This window comes from Lycorma delicatula, chromosome 9 (genome assembly GCF_047948215.1).
Source record: "Lycorma delicatula isolate Av1 chromosome 9, ASM4794821v1, whole genome shotgun sequence".
Classification (NCBI taxonomy): domain Eukaryota; kingdom Metazoa; phylum Arthropoda; class Insecta; order Hemiptera; family Fulgoridae; genus Lycorma; species Lycorma delicatula.
In genome coordinates, this window is record NC_134463.1 from 71,744,513 (window position 1) to 71,769,856 (window position 25,344).

General features: G+C 29.1%; 2 protein-coding genes across 2 annotated transcripts in view; one reads left to right on the forward strand and one right to left on the reverse strand.

The window, feature by feature from the left end:
- The window catches only part of LOC142330195 (cubilin homolog), a 170,094-nt gene that overhangs the window by 42,516 nt on the left and 102,234 nt on the right, over positions 1–25,344 (forward strand). Inside the window, exon 10 of the mRNA XM_075375320.1 lies at positions 23,177–23,365. Coding sequence (XP_075231435.1) covers positions 23,177–23,365 — 189 coding nt within the window. The remainder of the gene's footprint in view (positions 1–23,176; positions 23,366–25,344) is intronic.
- LOC142330197 (uncharacterized) lies at positions 10,453–17,321 on the reverse strand. Its single transcript, XM_075375321.1, has 3 exons — positions 17,132–17,321; positions 14,541–14,693; positions 10,453–11,337 (listed from the first exon to the last, which is right to left on the reverse strand). Exons 1-3 carry the CDS (start codon positions 17,137–17,139, stop codon positions 10,635–10,637), a joined length of 864 nt encoding a protein of 287 aa, XP_075231436.1. The 5' UTR covers positions 17,140–17,321; the 3' UTR covers positions 10,453–10,634.

Sequence of the window (25,344 nt, forward strand, 5' to 3'; positions counted from 1 at the left end):
AATTTGTACGCTACCATACTTTAAATCTGGGAATTATTTATTTATTTTAAATTTAAAGATTGTTCTTCTTATTAATTAATATTTATTTTGTATTGAGATGGGATTCCTTACACTTCTACTTAGATCACTTTGTATTTATTTACAGAATTTAATATTATTTATTTCAAAATGTATTTTTTATTATTATGAGTTGAGAAATACTACATGCTAATTTTCTTGATGAAGATGAGGTGGATGAAATGATAGGAGAAAAATAATGCCAGACTCTTCTTTGGAGTTGAATCCAAGACCAGCTAATCTAGAATTATTAGTTTGAGTAGTATGGAATTGAATCCAAGACCAGCTAATCTAGAATTTGAGTAGTTTGAGTAGTATGAAATTAAAACTTAATTTCCTGTACAGAAGAGATAGAACAAGGCCAACCTGGACCGGTTATATTTAAATCTAAAGGCTCTCTTCAATACCGACTTCTTGGCTACCTTTCTGTAATTATAATTATTTTCTAGCCCTGCAATCCAGAGATATAACAAGCTACCAGTAGGCCCATTGCAAACAATGAATGTAGCCATCTGCTGGCTCCAGCAAAGCTAACAAAATATCAAATAATTATTAATTCTGTTATTTGTTACTTTATTACAATTGTTTTTGTGGGATTCATTTACATCTTATTTTGTTACATTGATTTCTTTCAAGCTATTATGCAAAATGCTTTGTATTGCTGGTGTATGGCTTTTTTTAAAGTAAAATTATAATAGACTAGCATCATACAGGTGTGGCCATGTACTACTATCATCATGCATAGAATTTTATTTTTATCAATCAAACTGAAATTATAGATAAAAGATTAAGTGATAAAAAATTAAAGTTTTTTAACTGTAATTATGAACAGGAGTGATCATTTGAACATTTTTTGATGTGGAATACTCTCTTATAAATGTTTCGTGTTGAACATTAGAACATGTTTCAGTCAAGCTTTATTATAATAAGCTTTGAATTAACTTCCCAAGCAAATATTATTAAAACTGGTATTGCTGTTATGTAATAAAAAAAAATAATAATGATAAAAGTAGTAGAAAGCGGGTTTCTAGTGGTTTATTTGCATTATGGCTCTCTTTTTAAATAATAAGACCATGTTGATGTGAATACATATACAAAAGTTTTATTTTAACTACAGTTTTATATCTTCTCAAATATTAATTTTTTCACTTATTGTAAAGTGCATTAGATTTTCATGTTTGAAAGGTATAAGAGAAGCCAAGGGAATCCAAACATGATTGAGTGTTGGGAAAAAGAGAGTAAGGATAAAAAGTAATATGTGAACAGATAAACCATTACAGATATTTAGCAAATACATTAACTGAAGTGAAGTGTAAATAAAAACTAGAATAGTAATGACTAAAGAAGAACTTAAGAGAAAGAATTTATTATGTCCAAAAGATTAAACTTGAAAAGCATCTTATGTTGTTTTGTTTTTGAAGTAAACTTCTACACAGATGTGACTTATATAATGAAAGAGACGAAGAAAGACTGGAGAGATTTGAAATGTGGACATGGAGGAGATTGGAAATCTAAATAAACAATAGAAGAATGATTTCATTCTTTTCATTTCAAAATAAATTGATATTTCATATTTTGATAACTATCAACTTTTTAAGTGACACACTAAATTAAATTTATAAAATACAGAGTTTTTAGAACTCGAATCATAATATTTTCAGCCGTTCTTGCAGTCATCTTCAGTTGCTGATGTTGTTCTTGCCCTGACGTCAGCTGGGTTATAGCTGTAGTTTTTTTACATAGGTAATGAAAATTTTGTTGAAAAGTATGCTGAATGATTATAAATAATCATACTTCAAAGTATACTAGGTTGTATCTCGAAGTTCTCTTTGGACTTTTTCATACACTATTCTACTCATGAAAATAATAATAAAAGTTCATATAAGCATACGTCCTAAAATGGTTCATTTGTGAGTTAGGCTAGTGAAATATTTCGCTTGGATTTCACCTACCTTGGTGAAATGAGGTCATACTGAAATTATTAGGACATCAATTGAGGGGAAAAATTAGTGCTTTGTTATGGCTTTTGAACTGAGAATCGAATGGGTCCCAGTACTGTATCTGGAGTAGTTTTTGGGAAATCTCGGGTGAACAATAAATTGGGTTTTCAATACCTGTTTTTTAAGTTTGAAGTGCAGTAACTTTGTTAAATGGGTAATAAACACATAAAACATTAAACAGAACTTGTAGAGAATTTTATTCTGAACAAAATGATGTAAGAAAAGTTGAATAAAACAAAGAAAAGTTAGAAAAATTTAAATTTTATTAAGAACAGTAGACAAGACCAGTGTATTGTATGTACCACTTTATAATAAATGTCCAAAAATGACCCTGTCATTTTCAATATATTTCTTGGCACGCTTTCGCTGCTCTTTTTACGAGGGTTATTTTTTTTCAAGGTTCGATCGGTTGCGAAATAAAAACCCGCGCAAAAATCGGATGAACCTTTGTACATATGTGTTGTGTAGCGTCTCTAGTATGGCCTTCAATCACGCCACGTCACTTTGTTTAGTTCTGAACACGCAGCTAGCATGTAAACATGTCTACAACAATAGCATCTCCTGCCAAGTGTGAAGTGTGTGCGGTAATTCGATTTCTTCAGGCTGAGGGGTGTAATGCAGCTGAATTTCATAGACGAATAAGTAATGTGTATGGTGAAACTTCAATGAGTGACGTTAAAGTGCGACAATGGTGCAGGAACTTTAAAGCAGAGGATGTACAGATGTTCATGATGCAGACGGTCAGGGAAGGAAGCGAGTGTCAACCGATGATCTCGTTGAGCAAGTGGATGAGGCAATTCGAGAAAATCTTCAGTTTTACAATTTCTGTATTGAGTGATTCATTTCCTGAAATTTCAAGGTCAGCTCTCTACACCATTGTGAGTGAGAGACTTCAGTACCGCAAACTGTGTGCGTAGAAACATGGCTGAAAACACAGGCGGCTCCGTTCTATGACGAGGGTATTGGAAAGTTGGTACCACGCTACGACAAATGTTTAAATCGGAGTGGCAACTATGTAGAGAAATAGCGTAACTATGTAAGTACTTGTTACAAATTAAAAGTTTTTTATTTTCACTGTGGTTTTAATTTTGTGACCGATCGGACCTTGGAAAAAAATAACCGTCGTAGTTCTTCAGGGGATCCTTCAACTGCTCAGTTGCATCCATAATGCAATTAATTCTCTCCAGAATGTATTTTTGTTTTATATACAATATTTTTCACCCATCCTTGAAGCAAAAAACTAAAAGTGTTAGATCAGGCGAACTTGGTGTCCAGGAATGTGGACCTCCACAACCGATCCATTTCTCAGGGAATTAGTGATAAATGAGTAAAAACTGCACACGAAAAGTGGGGAGGCATGCCATTATGCTGGAAGTATACTTTGAATCTCAGTGCTAGAGGAACAGCTTCAAGCAGCTGCAGCAATTCTTCTTGAAGAAAGTCCAAGTAGACCTCAGCATTTAAGTGGCCAGGTAATATGAACGGTCCAAACGGCTGATTGTGAAGAAGGCTGCACCATACACTGATGCTAAATGGGTGTTGAAAATTGCCTTCCACCATTTCATGAGGATTTATTTCTACCCATGTATGCTCATTCTATAAGTTTTTGACGCAATCTCGAGTGAAATTCGCCTCATTGGTAAACAAAATATACTTTTAGAGTTATTGATTTGTATTCCACCAGCTACAGAACTCCAAACAAAATGATCTGTCTCCTGGGTGTAGATGTTGAACTGACTGTTTATGATAGTAATAAAATGTTTTTGTTTAAGTGTTCTTCAAACCATCAAATGTGAAACTCTGATAAGCTTAGAAAGATGTTGTGTACTGGTGCCTGGACTACGCTGAACTGCATTGATAATTTTATTGATAACAACATTGTGTTGGATAGATCATTCTTAGCTGGTATGAATTTTAGGTAGTGAACCTATTTCCCCAAAGATTGCATAAAGTTGTGCAAATTGTTTTGGGATCTGCAATCCTGGGGCTCTGAAAATGTATTTCATATTCTACGGCATCAGGTGTAGCGTTACCATTACTTACTCCTGAAGTAAATACCATATAAATGTACTCTGTTATAAATAAGTATGGCATTACTTCAATGGCAAACTGATCATGTTCAAACTAATTCACAGAAAGATTTTGCCAAAGACAACACAGTTAACAGTACCCAATTTATGTAATGTACTTTGGAGAATGATTTAAACACTAATACAGTATCGCCCATTGTTAACCAGCTGCTGTTATTTTATGGCCAACTTTGAAATAATAATTTTTAAAATAATTTATTGTTTCTGTTATTAATAAGAAATTATTATCTACATAATTTTTATTTTACAATTGTTGTGTAATTTCCAAGATTTTAAAATTATTTAACTGTAAATTTTGTTTTCACAAATTTTTCACATCACCAAAAAAGAATTTGTTTTTTGCTTATGTTAAAAAGTACTTTTCTGACAAATGTATAGTAGTTTACTTTTTCTAAATAAAATTCAAATTTTTCTTTGTTTTATTCAACTTATGTTACACCATTTTATTCAGAATTAAGTTCTCTACAAATTTTGTTTTTATTACCCATTTAACAAGGTATGTCAAACATAAAAACCAGCATTTTTTACCCCAATTTATTGATTTTCACCCCAGCTTTCTCAAAAACTATGCAGATACAATTCTGTGATCCAATTTATTTGATTTTTTACGTCAAAAACCATAAGAAATCACTAATCCTGTACCTTAATTAACGCCCTAAAAATGTCAGTATGACCTGATTTCACCAGGTTAGCTGAAATCTAAGCAAGTTCTTTGACTAGCTGTAACTCACAAACAATGCATTTTAGGACATATGTATGAACTTTATCCATTATTTTCATGAGTAGAACAGCTTTTGAATGTCCCAGGAGAAGTTTGTTTTTTCCTGGATGTACAATGAAATGTTTTTCCTGGACATGATATTTATTTAGTGTGTAAATAAATATTAAAAATTAACAATTAAGAATTAAATTAAAAACTAAAAACCCAGTCATTGAAATAAAACCATAATGAAATATTACATCAGTAATTTAAATTAAAACAATAAAATTTCCATGTGCTATACACAAAATTGTATAATTAGCTGACAGCTACAAATGAATGCTCAAATATTTGAATATAAACGGATGGACCTGAGAAATCATAAAAGATTAGATGACATTTTTTTCATTTTTCCCAAAGTACTTTGAATATCAGCTCCTAGTTTAAACATGTGATGCAATGCTGCATAATAGATATGATCCACTAGGATGTGGTGAACAATTGGCAGTTGCAGCAAGCACAAACGAGTGCATCTGTTTGTGTCATCAGATATCCATGAGTGAGCCTAGTGTGCCCTGTTCACAGACGGCAAATATGGATAAAGTTTATTATTAATGGTTGCATTCCTATTCACTTTGCTACTCATCATGAACCACCCTCTTCAGGAAACAGATAAGATTGTTCGAAACAATGCGATTGGTGAAAGGAGGCTGGAATCAAGCCTCTTTTCCCTCACTATCAGCAGCCTCATTGCCTGAAATTCCAATATGGCTGAGGATCTAGCAGAAGCTCACAATTGTATTATGTTGAGTCATTTGACAACTAACTCACTGAATCTCACATACAATAGGGTGTCTGGAGTACATGTCACAATCACATGTAAGGCACTCATGGAATCTGATCAGATAAGTACATGTCAAAATGTTGGACTAATTATATTTAAAGCCTTATTAATATCATGGAATCTCAGCCTAATACTAGTCAGTGGAGGATGATACCTGTGCTGAGGAGCAGGAGCAGTGAATTGTAGTTCTAGCAATGGCAACTTACCACTATTGAATAGGTTTAGTGGCCTTCCACTAGAGAATATGGAAGTTGTGAACCAACTTGAGCCAATCAAGCCTCCTCCGGTTGTGCTTTACAGAATAAATGACGTGCTGAAGCTGTATGAGCTGCTGAGAGTAGCTGTGTGCAAGAGTGATTACAGAATTTGACTGGTTGGAGGTAAGGAGCTGAGAATAATTTCTAGGGACATCAAGGCGTACAAGAAGATTATACATGTTGTTCGGGAGCACGGTCTGATAGGTCATACTTCCACAAGGAAGGATCAACGAGCCTCTCATGTTGTAATCAGAAACCTGACTGTATCACTTATGGATATATCACTGAAAAGTTCTCAATGAGGGCTTCGTACTGCAGTTAAGAAAGTCCAAAATTCAAATTTTTATGGATTTTGGGATTTTTTGGTTCAGTCGATTGCAATCAAAAGGGGAGGAGCACAACTAGATGTTACAAAAGTCCTAAATCCAAAATTTCAACATCCTACGGCAAATCGTTTTTGAGTTATACGAGATACATACGTGTGTAAAGACTTCACGTCGATACTAATCAAAATGGATAATATTTTTTGTTGAAATCTGAAAACCGAAATTTTTCGCAATCACAATACTTCCTCTACTTCGTATAAGGAAGTAAAATAATTTACAAAAGATTTTTTTTTTTTTTTACTTAATATATGGAGCTATTAAGAAATGTCTTTTTTTAGACCTTGGACCTAAAATCAGAAAAAACGTTTTTGACAATTTTATTTTTTTTGGTTTTAACTTTAATGAAGGGAGGATAGAGAAATTTTTACTTAAGCAAATTTATTAAGCTTAACCTACCTATTTATGAATATTTTTAGAAAATGTTTTGTTAAAATTTATTCCCTATCTCAAAAAAATATATATTCTGTTTTTCTATTTTTTGACTAATTCTTAATTTTTATTATTAAAAAATTTTTTTTTTGCATTTGTCTTCATTACTTAGAGTACTATCAAAATGAACGTAGCTTTAGCACCTATGTTATATTCTGGACCCAAAATGAGTAGCAATTTTTTTTTTATTACTTTCATATAAGTTACATATTTGAGTTTTTCAATATTTTCCCTTTAAATCAAGCTTTTTTATTTATTAAGTAAAATGACATTAGATCCTTAATGCTTGAATTTGCAAAAACACTCTGGCAAAGTTGGAAAGATTTTGCGATGATAAAGCTTTGCAGTGTATTGTTTGACTGGAACGGAGTAGCTGGGAAAGTTATGCTAGTTATTTTATATATATATATATATATATTGCAAATCTTTCCCACTATATATATAGTGAAATATCTCACGGCGACCACCTCCGAAAAGATCAGTATTTCTCAGAACATAAATAAATTGCAGTACTAAAAATATTATTGTTCTCTAAAATGACCACTTCCTAATCCTAATCCCACTAAAACCATCAAATATTCATTAAAGGCGACCACTAATTTGTTGTCTCTTTTGGTATAAAACTAAACATTGGCCCAAATTTAATATCAGATTAGGAGAGAATTTTAATTCTAGAGCAAAAGGTTTTTAATCATTTACAAAAATAAAATTTAATTAAAAAAATAAGACAAGAAAATATAGATTTAAATCATGTACAAAAATACAATACTTATTCTTTAATTTTTATAGTCATGTATGCCCAAGATTATCATAGCCTTCTTTTTCCAACCAAGTCTCACTGGCAGTGACAGAGGCACACTGACAGTCATGTTCTCTAAGGTGACCACCTCTACAGAACACCAAAATCGTCTGGAACCGGGATTGGTCATTTTAGGGATATTTCACAATGTATATAAATCACTTCATGACAGCTGAAGAACTATTAGTGTTAGAAAGTATTGTTCATTGGCCAACATTTTTTTAAGCGCTTCGTTGTGAACAAAATTAAATTTTGTTTTTTCAGATCCAGACCAAACTGTCAAGTTATAATGAAAAACATTATTGAGTTACTAGTTCTACATAACGTTTTTGAGTACAATACGTATACTCAAAAGTAGAGTGAAATAAAAAATTAAGTGGTCGCTATTTTTAGTAATATAAAATTTATTTATTTTTTTAAAGATATTAGTTTAAAAAGAATACTGAAGTTTATTAAAATATGTTTATTTTTTCTAGATTTATAAATTTCTGTTTAAAAATATATATTGTAGGACAAACAGAGAGAAAGGTTTTTCCAGATCTTGTAACTCCAGGAACTTTTAATTATTTCAACTTATTTATTTTATAGTTATATTATAATCATACGAGGCATATTCATGAAGTAAGGGCCGTTTGGTCATTCAAAAGAATTAACTCGTGAGAAAAAATTTTTACTTTTAGTTCTAGTTTACTTATCTACTTCACTTTTCCAAATAATCGCCATTCAGTTCTAAGCTCTTTTCGTAACGTTGCACTAGTTTCTTTAACCCCTCTGCATGGAAGTTCGCCGCTTGGGATTGAACCACTTGACAACAGCAGTCTTGAGTACCTCTATTTTTCAAACGGTTGTCCACCAAGCCACTTTTTCAAATGCAAGAAGAGGAAGTAGTCGCTAGGTGCAAGATCGGGACTATATGGAGGTGGTCTAAAGTTCCCAACGAAAATCTTGAATCTTCTTCTTGTTTAAGGCAGCGGTTTGAGGACATGCGTTGCGTGAAGGAGGATTACGCTGGCCGACATTTTCCGCCATCGTCGATTTTGGATCGCACGTCTCATTTTGGTAAGCGCTTCACAGTATACGTCAGCTGTAATTGTTGATCCATGTTCCATGAAATCAACCAAAATTTCGCCCTTTTCGTCCCAAAAAACGGTAGCCAACATTTTTTGACTAGAGTACGGAGATTGCCAAACTTTTTAGGTTCTGGAGAACTTGAAAGGCGCCACTGTATTGACTGTTGTTTCGATTGTGCATTGGTGTAGGCTATCCACGTCCCGTCGCCAGTAACAATGTAGGAAAACAAATCATCATGTCGATGGCGATTCAAAAACGCTCCTCCACTACGCATTCTTTACTCTTCGTGTTGATCGGTGAGCATTTTCGGTACTCACCTTGCACACAATTTGTGATATGCGCTTTTCTGTGACAATCGTGTACGAGTAGATACGTCCAACATGCGGAAATTCATCAGCCAGAACAGTAATCGTAAATCGTCGATCACATACCAGCATTCGGTTCACTTGTTCAATGATTTCGTCGGTCTAAATATTGGGCCTGCCATTCCGCTCTTCGTCATGCACATTTGTGCGGCCATTTTTAAAGTCTCGACACCATTGTCTAACGTTTTCTTCATTAATTACTGTAGGTCCATACACTAGGCACAACTCCCGATGAATTTCAGTAGCTGAAGATCCTTTTGCACACAAAAATCGAATCGCAGCGCGCACTTCACAACCGGCGGGAGAAACGATTGTCGCGGACATTGCGATCTGCATTCACCGGCAGCCAAACGAATACTTAATCAAAACAACAACTTCAGTGGCTTCGTAAATAGCCGATAGATGGTCCTGTATGCGTGAAATTGTGTTCAGACTCGCGAATATTTAAAAATAAGTCGCCGGCCCTATATATATATATATATATATATATATATATATTCAAAAAACAATAACCAACTTAACCATCAAACATAGTAATAAAAAAAACTAATACCAATAGTTGACCTTTGTGAGATCCCGCATCATCAGTCTGTGTACAGTATGTGGATGAATTATTTTAATTTTCAAAAAGTTAGTTGTATATATATATATTTTAATTTTTTTAAACATGTTATCCTGTGTGTTAGATTGAAGGTAAGATCAGTCTTGCTTTATATGAGTGTATCTGGTTGTTAAAAAATACTAAATATATATACTTATACATATATTAGACCAAGGCCCAGGTCAATCTAGGTGAACCCTGGAGCTGATCTAGGGGCTCCCTGGGGTCACGGGCCTATCCTAGGGTCACAGAGATTGCTTTGCTCACATTATTATTTGTCTGCCCCCTGGCTCCCGGCAGAGCTAACTACGCTTGCTATTTCCATCTGGCCAGACGGTTCCACCCCCTGGATCCCCGCAGTAATTGTTACCCTCATGGTTGTGAGAATAATACTAATAAATAAAAATTAAAGTATTCAGGGTTTATAGAAACCTGAAAAAAACACTAAATTACAAAAGACACAATAGTAGTAACTGGGGTAATTAAATTCGTAACTTATTTCTTTGGCATGATTGAAATATAATAATGAAGTAAAAGGTTAATGTTTTTTTTTTCTTTAATTAATATCTTTAATTTACAACTTCACCTGCAAGGGGGCTAAGGCCTCAGTCTACAACTTAAAACCTTCCCTGGGATAACATGAATGTATCCTGCAAATTTGAAAGCAATTTGTTGGTTCTCATGTGATGTAATTACAGATAAACTATCGGCTTTATATATAAGATATCTTTTTTTTTACAAAAAAGTATTTTTTTTTATGTGCCGTACATTTTTTTAAATTCAGTTTCCAGTTTGAGTTCTAAGTTAATCTTTTAAATTTTAATGAAATTTATGGAAAACAGATAAAAAAAAATCCAGTTACAAATTATTTATTACAATGGGGACAAGTGATATATACTACTTACACACAAATATAATAACTGTTTGTTATGCAGACTATAATTAATATTTAAGATTTAGGAAAAAAATCATTATCTAATGTATTTCAGTTACTGTCTTATCTTTCTTTCAGATAATAACAAGTGTTGAAGTTTTTTATGCTCCACATGCTGGTGTATTTTGATCTAAAAATTCTTGTGCCACTTCTTGTTTATCAGATATAATTTTTTCTTCAATTACTTGTGTATTTTTTTCTAATTTATATTTTTCACAAATCTCTGTCTTATTACGTTCTACACTATCTGTTTTTTTATTACACTGATACAATTTTTCATCATTTACTTTATTACATTTTTCAGAATTTTGTTTCTCATCGAGTATACTTTTTTCTTCTTCATTATTTTTAGTTATTTCTATTACTTTTGATTCTTTATTTGCTAATTTTTTTTCTGTTAATTTTTCATTTTGTTCATTTTTTTCAAGATTTTCATTTATTTCTGGTATGTTGAACTCTTTTTGATTACTTTCATTTTCTTTAAAACTTTCACCATTTATTGGTTCCTTTTCATCTAGCTTAATATCACTTTTTATCTTTTTTGAATATTTCTCAGTTTTTTTATCAGTATATTCTTTTACAATTTCTTCTTTAAATTGCCCTTTGTTTTTATCATTTTTTATATATTTCTTTTCAGAATGTTCTTTCTTCGTATTAATTTTATTATTTTTGGCATCATTCTTTTTATTATATTCAATATTTTCTTTTTTAAAGTCTTGATTTTTATATTTGTTTTTATTTTCTTGTTTGTTATATTTTTCTTCTTTTACATATTTTTCTTCTTTTCCAGTATCTCTTGTTTTTCTAGTAAAAGAAGTAAAAAAAATAAATTAAAAAAAATTCGAGTAAATTAAAGTAAATTAGTAAAATTTTCGAGTAAATTTTATATAATTATGTTTTTAGTACAAGATAAATAATGCAGTATGAATTATTATAATCATAATTACTATTTTATTTTACGTTATTGTCATTATTTTTTAAATTTAACATGTAGGATCAGTATGGTGAAATATGATTTAAACTTTATAAAGATAAATTACAAATTATTCACTTTTTATTTATATGGAAATGTGTTTGCAGAACTTTTAAATTATGGTGAGTTCCTTTCTCAGTGATGTTGAAGATGCTGATTTTAATGTGGGCTTGTCTTAAGTGACCAGAAAAACTATTTCTTATAAGGTCAAAAAGAAATTCAGCTTTTATACTTGAAAGAAATATATTTACTTGTATACCAGAAAGGAATTTGGCAACATTATATCCCCATCCCTGTATACAATGCATCCGATACCTCTAGAAGCTGAAAAGTAGAAACTACATAAAAATAAAGTGTATAGATTATAATTTGTGTTTTAACAGATCTATTTAAAATACTATAACAAGCAATGCTTCAAAATGTGAAAAAAATCAGATTGAATTTCATCATTCAAAGTAAGGCCTTTGGAATCAAGATTCTTAACTAGTAATTTTTTTTAATTTACCCAAAATACACAAATATGGAGGTATTTATGTGTATGAGATAAGTCTAAAGCGAATCAGTGAGTGTAAAACTGAACAGGCTAAATTTTTTCTACGTATACTCTGAAAGTGTAATGGTCCACTTACAAAGCAAATTTATCTTGACATGTATATTTTTACGAATAGAAACATTTTATAAAACTGAAAGATAAAAAGATGCAGTTTTAAAAAATGTGTCAATTGTATGAATTTATGAAAGCTCCAAATTTGATAAAAACAGATTTTATTGCCTCTTTAAGGTAAGCATAATTAATAATAACATTGTGATTTACAGCAGAAAGAAACTCTATCATAGTTATGAACAAATTTTCTGGAGTTATATTTCTGTACATTCAGAAATAGTGCTTTTTTAAATTTATAAAAATCTTCATTCATTTTTTTTCATCTATAGGGAAGAATTTATAAACTAATCACGTGTTAATATTTTTATTCATATTACTCAGTTATATTTGCATAGATTATTATATAAAAATTTCAATAATCAGGTAACCTACATCTCATTATCACTATTTTTATAATCATCTCTTAAAATAGATTAGTCTAGTCAGTTTCCTTAAAAATGTTATTTTTAAATTATTTTTCTTTTATGGTACAGTCAGTGTCACAATCAAAAGGATAGTACATGACCTGACTTATAATAGTCACTCCCAAAATTGTCATTCTCAAGTAAATAAACAATCGATTTTTATTATGGAAAAGAAGGAGTGAAGTGTTTGATGTTGATTTATTCCTGTTATATAACTAAAATGCAGGAAATGTTCATCTAATAAAACTCATTATTTACAAAACATACTAAAGCTCTGACAAAATAACATGACTCTAATGACATTTTGATATTATATTCAGTTTTTTAAAATTAAAAATCAGTAGTAATGTTTGAAAATTGTTTCTTAATTAAACAAAACTTTCTGAAAAAATTATTGTTAATCTATTAATTTATTTAATAGATAATCTGCTTTATTTGAATGTAACCCATCGACTAACTGATAAATTTGCCAATTTTTTTTTAATGGTTATGGTGTATAATCCCTTTCTCATTATAGTACCAAATAAGTTTGCATTCAAAAATTACACATTCAGAACAACAAATTCATCAAAATTAATTTGTATTTTCCTAGCTGTTGTAGAATATAACGATGGAAAAATATTGTTGCTATAATGAAAAAGTGACAGTCTAGATTTTTTTAAAATTTATTAACATTTGAGATTCCCGAGTTCAAAAATACAATTTTTGTTGTCTTTTAAGACCTGTTTTTTCTATGGGTTTTTTATGGGGTAAGCTGGTTAGATTTTCAGGATTTTTACATGACCATCCTGATGCCAAATTATTAGAAAGAAGAGTTAGGAAAATATGTAGCTAGCAAGTGCAAAGTACAGTGCTTGACTAGGATTTACGCAGAATCTCTGGCTTGAAAGACAGTGGTAGTATGAAAATATTTTTTAAAGATTTTGCATGTTTAAGTAGATGTGTGTTGATATCTGTTTTACTTTATATCTCAAAAAAGGTTTAACCATTTGTTTAATAAAAGAAATTTATTATATGTTGGTGAATTCAGGATGATTTATAAAACATACAGAATACTAATGGGTATAAAAAAGGTGTAAAGTTATAAAAACTTTATTTAGATGTTTTATATACTTTTAAAAATGTAATAACATAGAAATAAAAGTGAGATTATATCTTTGAAATTTAACAACATAAAATAAAGGAAGCTTCCTTATCTTCCATAATCTAAATTTTGATGATTAATTCAACTTTTCAGTAAGAAATATTGTAGTAATTTTTTTCTCTAAATGAGAATATTTTTCTTTCACAGCAGTTCTGGTATTAGTATCCTAGTTAGAAAAGAAAAAAAAAATTTACTTATATTTTCCTAACTTATTAGCTTGTTAACAAACCTGTTAGCTTATTAACTCAGACTCCTTGGCGTGAGTGGTAGTATCTCTGCCTTTCACCCGGAGGTTCTGGGTTCGAATTCCAGTCAGGCATGACATTTTTCATATCCTACAAATTTCCATTTGGGCTAAATGATCATAGCAGTTGATGCCCGCACATCTCATTAAAAAAAAACCTGAAATACCTTCTGCTTCCTTAATTTTAACTATATTTAAAGCTCAGAAAACAGTATAAATGATCGTGATGTCAAGCATAAAAAATTTAGGAGACTTGACATTGTAATTATCAGAAAAGGGTGTAGTCGACAACATAATTTGTAACCTTCTAATGGCAGTTACAATAAATTTCCATACCTGTTTGAAATGAGGTATGTGACATTGAACCTAAGATTAATTTTTCTTTTGTATATACTACACTCGTAATTAAATGTTCAGTATATGTAATGTTTTATGGCTCTAAGGAGATAATAAAAAGTAAAAATAATGTATTTCTTATACTTATAAGATGGATCTTTTTAATAGTAAATTTATTTTTAAGAGAATGTTGGCTATAACTGAATAGGAGTTTTGAAAGAAAATGATAAAGATATGTTTACCTTCTGTTGTGTTCTTTGCCATCTTTATAATTTGTGTTTTGTATATTTGATTTTTCTTTGCCTTTATTATGTTTCTGTTTTTTAGCAAGCACACCACTTTGTTCACATATTAATAATATTGTCAGGAACAATATTAATAAACATGAAATTTTCCTTGAAAAAGAAAATTAAAACAAATTTTAATTTCTAAACTATTATAATTAAAACACAAATTAAATTGATTTCGTATAAATTTTATAATAAAAAACAACACATTTTATTCTTTGCTCTTTCTTGGGCAAGGTATTGAATCAAGAATCTATACAATGTGATTGTACTACTAAACTTACAACCACGGAATGTAGGGAATTGCTTTATGTAAAAAAAGACAGTGATGTGAGTATAAATGCCCATAGTTTTTAAATGCTTTTTTTTTTAAATGTCCATGTCCATGTTTTTAAACAAACATCATTTGGATGTTAATTGCATACTAAAAAATTTAATTGTGTCTAATTATCTTAGCTATTGATACCACTTGAAATTAAAATTACCTAAAAACATAAGTAGTGAAAAATTCTATGTTGTAAAAATTCAGACATCAAATCACAATTGTGGTTATTACCTTCACAATTTTTAGTTTTTACCACAGAATAATGTTAAAATAAAAAAGTAAATATTAAAATTTATATTTTTATTAATAAAAGCTGATGATTACAGAAAATTTTGCCAGTGATAACAGAATAAAAGTTAGAATAGCTATGACTTAGGAAGCATCTAATAAAAACAGTTATTATACAGTAAGATGGACTTAACTTAAAGAAACATCTTGTGATGTGTTATGTTCAGAATGTACTTCTTTATATGTGTAGAACACAAACACTAAGAATAAAGGGGGTAAAGGAAGGTTGGAAGCACTTGAAATGTGGAGATGGAGGAGATTAGAGAAGGTTGGGACATACAAAGTGAAAAATGTTTAATGAGAAGAGTGAATCAGATTAGAAACTTAAACAGAACGATTTAGAATAGGAAGGAAATGTTAAATGAAAGGAGAAGAATTGATTAAAACTGTGTTAAGGATTAGTAGAAGAAGATGGAAAGAAGAAAAGCTGGAGAAAATTAAAAATTATAGATGATCTATAAAGAAATGGGTGCTCTTCTATTTCCAGCTGCTTTTTAGCAGCTGGAAATAGAAGAGAATGGAGGCAAAACTGGTCTCCAAGCGATTTGACTCAGGGCAGATAGCTATTTGATTGGAGATTACTATTTTTATAAAGATTTAAATTGTTAATTTAAAGAATAACAATATTTTAGTTATACAAGATTATAGTTTTTGTATAATATTTTTCTCCCATAAATAACAAATTCAGTGATACACTGTTACAATAACTTAGCATATTATACTTGTATTTGTCTTATAATTATTATTAAATAACTAAACAAATTTTAATAAAATTTAAGATTATCTCATAAACTTTAAAAGTTAAATGTGATAAAAGATTTTTTACCAGTTTATGGGAAAATTATTTTCATAAAAATAAGCTATAATTTAATTTTTCATAAAAAATTATTTTGAAGCAATATTTTGTATTAAAAATGCTATTGAAATAGTTTTAGTTTTTACAAAGTAGGAGCATATTATACAACAAAAAGACTTTGTTGTAGGAGTATGGTATTACAAAAATTTCAGTTCGCTAAAAGAATCTGAATCTAAAATTAAATAAATAAATATATATTTAATAATATATTTATTTTTTTTAAATCAATTCTTTTAAGATTTATACTTCTCTGTACGATATACAAATATATTTATTTTATTAGATCAACCAAAGTACAGAATAAATAAAGTAGGATCCCTTACCTTATTCCACTATATATGCAGAGCGCTTTCGCGATTTACTCGCACCATCAGCTGCATTACATGCATAATTGCTTTACTTAAAATAAATTTTATTTGATTTAAATTTGAATTTTTAATTTTAATTTGATTTTGTGCTTTGATATCGCATTTTTACAAATGTAAAATTTTTTACAATTTAATTTTAATTTAAATTTTAAGTTTAATTTTAATTAATTTTTCATATTTGTAAATTTTGTTTTAACTTTTAATTTAACTGAATAAAATTTTAAATAAAAAAATAAAAAAAAGGTTTGAAATTTTAAATAAAATTAATAAATGCATGATATATTATTATATTTTACAAAGTTTGTAACGCAATTTGAGATGAATATATGAATAAATAATGCAGTTGATGATGCGAGTAAATCGCGAAAGTGCTCTGCATATATAGTGGAATAAAGTAATTCATCTTACTTTATTTGATCTAATAAAATGAATATATTAATATATATATATATATATATATAATATATTTGAATATATATTCATTGTTGCCTTCTCTTTGTCACATTAAGGTGTAATTCATAAAACAAATATAAAAATAACTCTATTAAAAAAAATATATAATAATTATGTACTACAATGATAATGATAACTTCTATTTTGTAATATTATTCAATTTATTAAAACAATATCCTAAAAATGACATATTATTTGTTTTTGTAAAAAATTTAACATAAATTTGTAAAAATTAAAATTAAATGTTTCAACTTACAACTTCATACTGAAATTTTTGTTTGAAATATTGTTTGTAAAAATTTGAATGCTTCTTACTCTGTATTGCTCTTTAATAATGTTTATAACGTACTAATACTAATAACTTTTTGATATTTGGTAATGTTTTTATGATAGTACTTTATTTTTGATATGAATTAATTCTTTTCTTTGTTTAATAATTTATTATATTGATAAAATGTCTCATAAATGTTATTATTTATACTTTTTATCTTTTGTAGCAGTTACTTTATCTCGATGTTGCATTGAAGTACGTGTACATTTTCGATTTGTACTCTTTTGTTGTTTTACATCATATCTTTTTTTTTTCATTAAATGTCAAGTACTGCTGTTAAAATTCTTATACTTGGTATACACATACTTATCAACACTTACAACAAATGTGTGTGCATGCATGCATGTATGTGTGCGTGTGTGTACGTGTATATTGACACACATGTATGAATGTTAAAAAATATGTAATTTTTCTTCAATTTAATTCTCCTTGGGTTCATGGCATAAAAAAACCTTGCTCATCCATCCTTTTGTAATTCTTGAAAAAAAAAAATGTTTATCAATTATCAAAAATTCAATTTTTTTTATATAACTTCTATAAGTGATGAAATTATTCGTGTTCAATTATAAAAAAAAATAATGAAAATTGCTGTAAAAGTTGCCAATCTAGGAGACATTTTAAAATTTTGTTTAATCTAGCAATAGCAACCAAAAAAAATTAATAAATTAAATTAATATCAAAATAGAAGATTATTCATGTAAAAAAATATAGTTAATAGAAAAGATACTAAAATTATCAAAAGAATGTAAATTTTAAAAACTAATACAAATATCAAAAACCATTATGAATCTTTGTGAAAGAAGTATACAGATTCTTGTAAAAATATGAAAAAGGAAATTAGCTGTATCGAGAGTTCTGAGGTTCAAATCCTAGTAAAGGCAGTTAATTTTGTACAAATTTGAATACTAGATCATAGATACTGGTGTTCTTTGCTGGTTGGATTGCAATTAATCACATATTTCAGGAATGGTTGACCTGAGGCTGTACAAAAGTACACTTCATTTACATTCATACACATCATTCCCATTCATCCTCTGAAGTAATACATTACATTGGTTCTGGAGGCTAAACAGTAAAAGAAAAGTAGCTGTTTCTTAAGGGCTTAATTTAATTTTAAATATCATTTATTTATTCTTACAGTCATAACATATTACAGTTACTTAATGTTATAGCTGTTTAATTTTTTTTTAACATGATGTTTGTTGAATTATGAAGTATGCGAATAATTACATGCCTCGTTAGGATTTGAACCTGAGACCTTCCATATGAAAAACCATAAATGCTACCACTCTGCTATAGAAGTCAGCGTAGTAGAAGCAAACTATTGTTTAATAATAATAAATTATTATTAGTCAGATTTGCATCAAAGATTAATAGAAAAAATAATTTATCTTAAGAAAATTTTTTTTAAAAATCTAATTGCAAAGAACTAGAAAGAAATGTTCATAGTGGAATTAAAAATGTTACATTCAACTTGCTCTTATCTAAGGTAGTAAATATGTTTAACTAAACATGCCTTAGTTAAACATATTTACTTAGTTGCATCCATCCATATAAATAAAAAGGAAAGAAGTTTGAGGAACAAAGGAATATTCTATTATTCTTTAAATGATAAGCAACCATGCATGGTAGTATATTTTGCTTTCACCAGTTGTGGGAGTACGCATTCATATAAAAATAAAATTATTGTTATTGTTATAAATATAATCATCATTGGTTTTATTAATTAATATGGTACTGGCAACATACAGAAAAAAATTACTTGTTTGTTTGAAATTACATCATATAAAAAAATATCGATTGATAATAAATTAAATAAAATAAAGTTAAAGAGATTATAAAAACAATTAACACCAATTTAAGAAAGATGATATATATAGAAGAATTGAAAAAAGTGTAATCTTTTTCTTTTAGTGCAATACTTAAAATATTTTTAATGCTTAATTTTATTAATCCGTAAAAAATGAGTAGACCTTAAAAAAAATCACTTGATATGAAAAAGTCATTATTGCTAGAAATATAAATGTAGAGAAATCTTTGGCATGATAAAGTTAAAAAAAAGATAAAAATACCATCAGGAATGGAATACAACAAAAAGAGTCTATTACTAATGAGCTTACATTCTTTGAAATGTAACCATTTGTATTATCTTTTTACATTAACATATTAGCTAATGTTTATAAACATACATACACGTTCATAAAAAATATAAAATAAAGTAACTTAGTTTTATAAAATTGGTTTTTATATCTACTGTTTTAAAGTTACAGCATGTCAGCATTTACTTTCCAACTGATTTTCTTGAAATTTCAAGTGAAAATAATTGGAATTATTGTTATGCTGTATTTTTTTATTTTAAGAAAAATGTTTAATTTTGATGAAATTTAATCCAGGCTACCCGAGAAACTTTCTCTAAAAAAATTCATATTTGGTTGTTAAAATTCATTAGGCTAAGAGTTAGCCTTGAATACACATAAAAAAAGCTGACAATACAGTTGTAGGACTTATCCGTCAGATGGCTTTTTTTTGATGCACGGCTTACACACACAATTTAAAATATTTATCATTTTATTTCAATATAATATTTTTTGTTTATTTAATGTAATGATTCTAACTAAAATGCGGGCTCATACTGTATTTCATTTGCATGGGTGTGGCAGTACTAGTGGCCTCTAAATATTTTTTTGCACTTTAAGTATTATTTATTTTATTAATTCTACCACTCATATGTGACGTCATAACAGCAGACAACTACAACAGCTGTACATCAATGCTACACGAGCACTGTTTGTGGTGAGAGGAGGCTCTATTGATGCAGTATACCCACTTATCTGGTAGATTAGTTGGATAATTTTTTGGGGTGGGGTGCAATTTTGAAAAAAAAAATTTTCTGCAGATATTATTTTTTAATTGTTAACAAATGTGCCTAAGAAAATTATGACCTTAGGAGAAATATCGAGATTCTGAGGTGATCTTGCTGTACAGCTTCACCTTTTGAGTTGACCTTTGAGATGACCTTTTAAGTTGAAAATTTAATGACATCAATGCCCCATATATAGCAGTAATCTGATTAAGTTTGGTCGAAATCGGTCCACTAGTTCTAGACATATAAGGAGTGCAAGACAGAGCACACACATGTACATACGAACATCTGAAAAATTTCCATCTGGTTTTTTAGGTTCCTTAGGTGTCAAAACGTCAAGATCCGGGAAAACTTCATATGCCCAAAGACCCAATTACAATACTTTCCATTCTAAAACTATAGTTGTGCTATAGCGCTGGACAGGAAAGTAAAAAAAAAAAATGTATATATATATATATGTTTGTGTGTGTGTGTGTGTGTGTGTGTGTGTGTGTGTTAATAACTAAAAATAATATTATATTTGCCTTTTAAATCATTAAAAATATTTAATTTTTATGATCAGTAGCTTAAACAAGCAGCATTTTTTGAAGTATTTGCACTGCTACTTTATGAAGTTAATCAGAGTTTTGATAATTTTTACAAAAGTTCTTAATTTTAAATCTGTCTTCTTTTTAAATTGTGTTTTTATGTCTTTTGATGTCCAAACATCAGGAACAATTTACCAATCATCAGATATTATCCTTTATATACAAACGTACCATTAAAAATTAAAACTATTAGTAAAAGTAATACATATTTAAAAATTAGTAAAAGATCTGTATCTAATGTTGGGAAGTTGTTCTCAAAACATATTATAAGATATACAAATTAAGTTGCTAGAGGGCTTTTTTTTAAATAATGTATTTATTTTCCAGAAACAATAAAAATGAAGTTTATTGTTTTGAATATTTTTGTATTATCACTCATAAAAAGTTGTAGTATGCACTTTTTTTTTAAATGTAAAATTGCATTATTTATAAAATTTCAAAATTCCTAGTTTTTACGGTTAGTAATTTTAATTAAAAAAAAAAAAAATAAAAAAAAAATAAAAAAATCATCAGTAAATTTTGATTAAGTGGATTTTTAAATGTTCTGATGTAGTTAATTACAGAGTGTGCTTGAAAAGTAATCTTTAAGTAAAACTTCTTAAAAGTTTTCATAAATAAATAAGTAATAATGAACAAAATGAGAAAGAAATAGAAGTAATAAATTGCTACAAATACACATATTATTTACTGAGATTTTTCCAATAATGATATAACTTGATATTTTTCAGAGATACATTTTCATGGGTTATCACATTGGTTTACATCTATTATTTCAGATGAGTTTGTAATCTGTGACTATTACGTATTATGTCTTTAGGTATAATAAACTACATTTATTTATTTTTCTAATATACAGAATGTTGAGTAGGTCGGCAACAATTATTAAAAAACATAAATCTCTATTGCCACTAACACTTCTACTTTATGATAACAAACTTAAACATAATAAATTTATCTTTGGATAATTTATAATATACCTTATAAATATGTGCAAAACATCTCTGATCAAATTTTTATAAAGATACTGGTCTACAAGAGTTTCTTAACATCTATAATTTTGGCAAATTCTTATATATATTTTTTGACATTGAATCCAAAAGGGCTTTTATTTTGTAAAGAAATGAAACTGTTAAAACAATTTATTTTCTCTATTAAGAGTAAATACTTGTGAAGAGTTATGAGTCAATGTTAATATTAATAATGAAGAAATGTGAATGTTTGAAGGTATTTACAAATGACCCGTGTTTATAAACAATTTTAGAGTGGAATAATTTGGAAAAGGACAGTCTCCTCACTACAACTCATTCCTTCTAGAAAAAATAAATTTATTACAGTAATATGATTTAATTAGTAGCTTTTACTAATGACATCATAATTAGTTTAGTTATTTAAATCATTAATATTAATGTGGAATAATCAGACAAGAGATTCATTTTTTTTTTGGCTTATGTGCAAACACCATTGTAAGTTTGGTCTTTGATTTTATTCTTACTCTTTCTGATACAGATGTGTGTATTATTCTAATACAGTTTTGCTTCATATATATTATTTTTTAACATAGTTTAGAAATTTATATAAAAATGTCTCATAATTTTATAAATCAGAGTAACAGTTTTTGGGATGTGTGTATGGTAAATTAACTTTTAAATCTCAATGAAATATTACTCCTTCAGTTACAAAGTCATATGAACTCTTATTTTGGTTATAAAAATCAGGAAAGTCTTGGGTTCTTCTTATCTTCTGTAATTCTTGCATAGCTTTATTAAGCTGGCTAAGTGGAAGCCATAACATGCTTTTTATTTATGGAAACACGATACCAGGGAAAATGGTGCCTGGATATTCTTGCCAATTATTGCTGGAGACTTAAAAGAGACATTCCAGAGGCTGAACATAGGTGAAAACTAAAGTAAACCAAATATTACATAATATCATACTATGTATAATATAATCCCTTAAAATATCTGGTTTTTCAAATCTATATTACTAAAAAAATTTCTTCCATTCAATTTTGGTTTGCAGATTTTAAATCAGCATAAAAAATTCTTTAATCTATACTATAATATGTGTACTTTAAATGTAATAGAAAAAACATTTTTCTTTTATAGGCCGTTGAAATCAGAATAAAACTTCAAACTCATCAAGACTTTTTTATTTTATTTATTACATGTCTAAAAAAGAAATTGTTTTGCAGTTTAAAAAATGATGATGTTACAAATTTAAAAGTGGTAAATGTTTTTCAGGTTGTTGGGATGTTTCATGATGTCTTGTGTTACTGAATAATGTTAACTTATATAATTTAATTATTTATTGATGTTTTGATCTTCTACTAAATAATGTATTTTTTTTTTACTTAGTTTCGTATTTGTGTATTATTATCCTATCGGATATCTTTGTGTGTGTGTATGTGTGTGTGTGTGTGTGTGTGTGTGTGTGTGTGTGTTTGTGTGTTTGCGCCTGTGCTATTATTATTGTTATAATTTCCATTTAATTTTTTTGTCATTTCTGTTTATAACTTTCTAGATAAAAATAACAGTGATGTAGAAACTATTTCACGAAGTACCAGAGAATTTTGTGGTGACCGTCTTATTTCTGAGAAAATGCAGTCAGTTGATAATGAAGTATGGGTGCATTTTGAATCGAAAGATGTTTCACCGACATTTCGTAATAGAAAACGAAGATTCCGTATGGTATTTAATCACAAGAGAACTGGTACGTTTGTTATTTATAAACTTAGCTGAGGGATTAAACTGTAAATTTGTGAACATAAACTTTTTCATTAAATTTGGATTCTTACCATATTATTTTTAAACATTAATGAATCTGTTATTGACAGTAAATAAAATTAAATATGCTAGTCTAAGAGAAAAATTATCACTGTTACAGTTAACAATATTAGATCACTTATCTGTATGTAGAACAGTTTACATTTTTATTTTAATTTGAAATAAAATGGATGAATTAAGTTAGTAAATTTATTATTCAAAATCTGGATAAATAAGATTATTATAAATTTTGAAATTTATGTTACATAAGTCTGATGAGCAAATTGTAATTACTTGTTTCTGCAAAGCAGAAGAACTTTGTTTTGAACAAAAATTGTTGAAAGAGCAAACAAGGTTTATTTTTAAACATCATCCCAACTATTGATCTGGCATTTCATACTTATATCTTATTCTGCTACTATTCTGCTTTCCCCTTCCACCATCAGTAAAAACCATTTTTTTGTCCTTCTCCCTCATTTTAATTCACTTGCCTACTCATTTTAAATATACAACATTGAACGGTATTAGAAGTACAATTTGTCTTTGCTACTTTGGTCCATGTACTTTACTATGAGGCTCGACTGATAAATTTGCACACTAGCGTGCTACACAGAGAAAAAAGATACTATCGAGTTGGGCATGGCAGCAAATGATAGCTAAAATCTCCCTCTACAAACTTGCGATAATGCATTGAATTTCGTTTACTGGTTTGTTTTCAGTAGCAGTTAAAATTGAGTCGAGTATGGCCAGTATCTCAACATTGTTAAAACAGCACACAGTGATCGATTTTTTATCAGCAAAAAATGTGAATCCTACAAATATTTTTCATTGTTTAAAAGCAGTTTATGGAAGTGAAACTGTTGACAGGAGTACTGCGAATAGATGGGCGTTGGAATTTTACGAATGTGAAGCTGGTAAAGTGACAATTGAGGATGCACCTCACAGCAGATGACCAGTTTCTGTGACTGATAAGAAACATTGAAAGGAGGTGGACAATTTGCTTCAAAGTGACCGGTGAATCACCCAGCAACGTATTGCTATTCAGTTAGGCATATCTAAAGAATGAGTAGGCCATATTATTGAGCAATTGGGTTGCTGTAAAATCTGTGGACGATGGGTACTGTGCAAAGTCTCTGATGGCTCTCCGCAAGCTGAAGTTTGAGCCTATTCCGCATCCGCTATACTCACCAGATTTGGCTTCGTGCGATTTCCACTTCTTCCCTCATCTCAAGATGGATCTCAAAGGTAATCATTACACCACCAATGATGAGGTGAAGGAAGCTGTGACCACTTGGATCCAAGAAAGACTGCTAGAAGTTTTCAGTGACTGAATGCAAAAACTTGTCACATGTTGGGAAAAATGTATCAGTGGAAACAGGGATTACATTGAAAAATAAATACTGAATTTTTTAGCTATGGTATTGTACTTTTATTCATTTTTTTTCATTCCATTATCTCTTTTCATTTCCATAATTTACATATATATGTGCAAAATTTATCGACAGAGCCTCATAGAACCGTTAGTATTGCTGAATGGAATTCTAGTTCCTCTATCTAAAAAATGTACATTTCATAATTTGTATTTATATATTCTCTTTAATATACATTTTCACACAGCGTCTTCTTCCTAACTAAACAATCATATACATTCCCATTATCTATGAATAACATTCCTGACAGTTAGGAAATTCTGGTCCTTCATATTTATACCTGTCTTAAATTGTACAATTCCTCACTCTGGCGCCTCACTATCTTCAAATGATAGTTAAAAATCAGCCCTCTTGAAAATCATTCCTATATGATCTATGAAAATTATACCCTTATAATTAATGTCACTTCTTTTCCAGTTATCAGGGATGGTTTTTCCTTTTAGCATACTAAACTCATATAACACTTTCTACAACTGATACATTCAAAGTGGGCTTG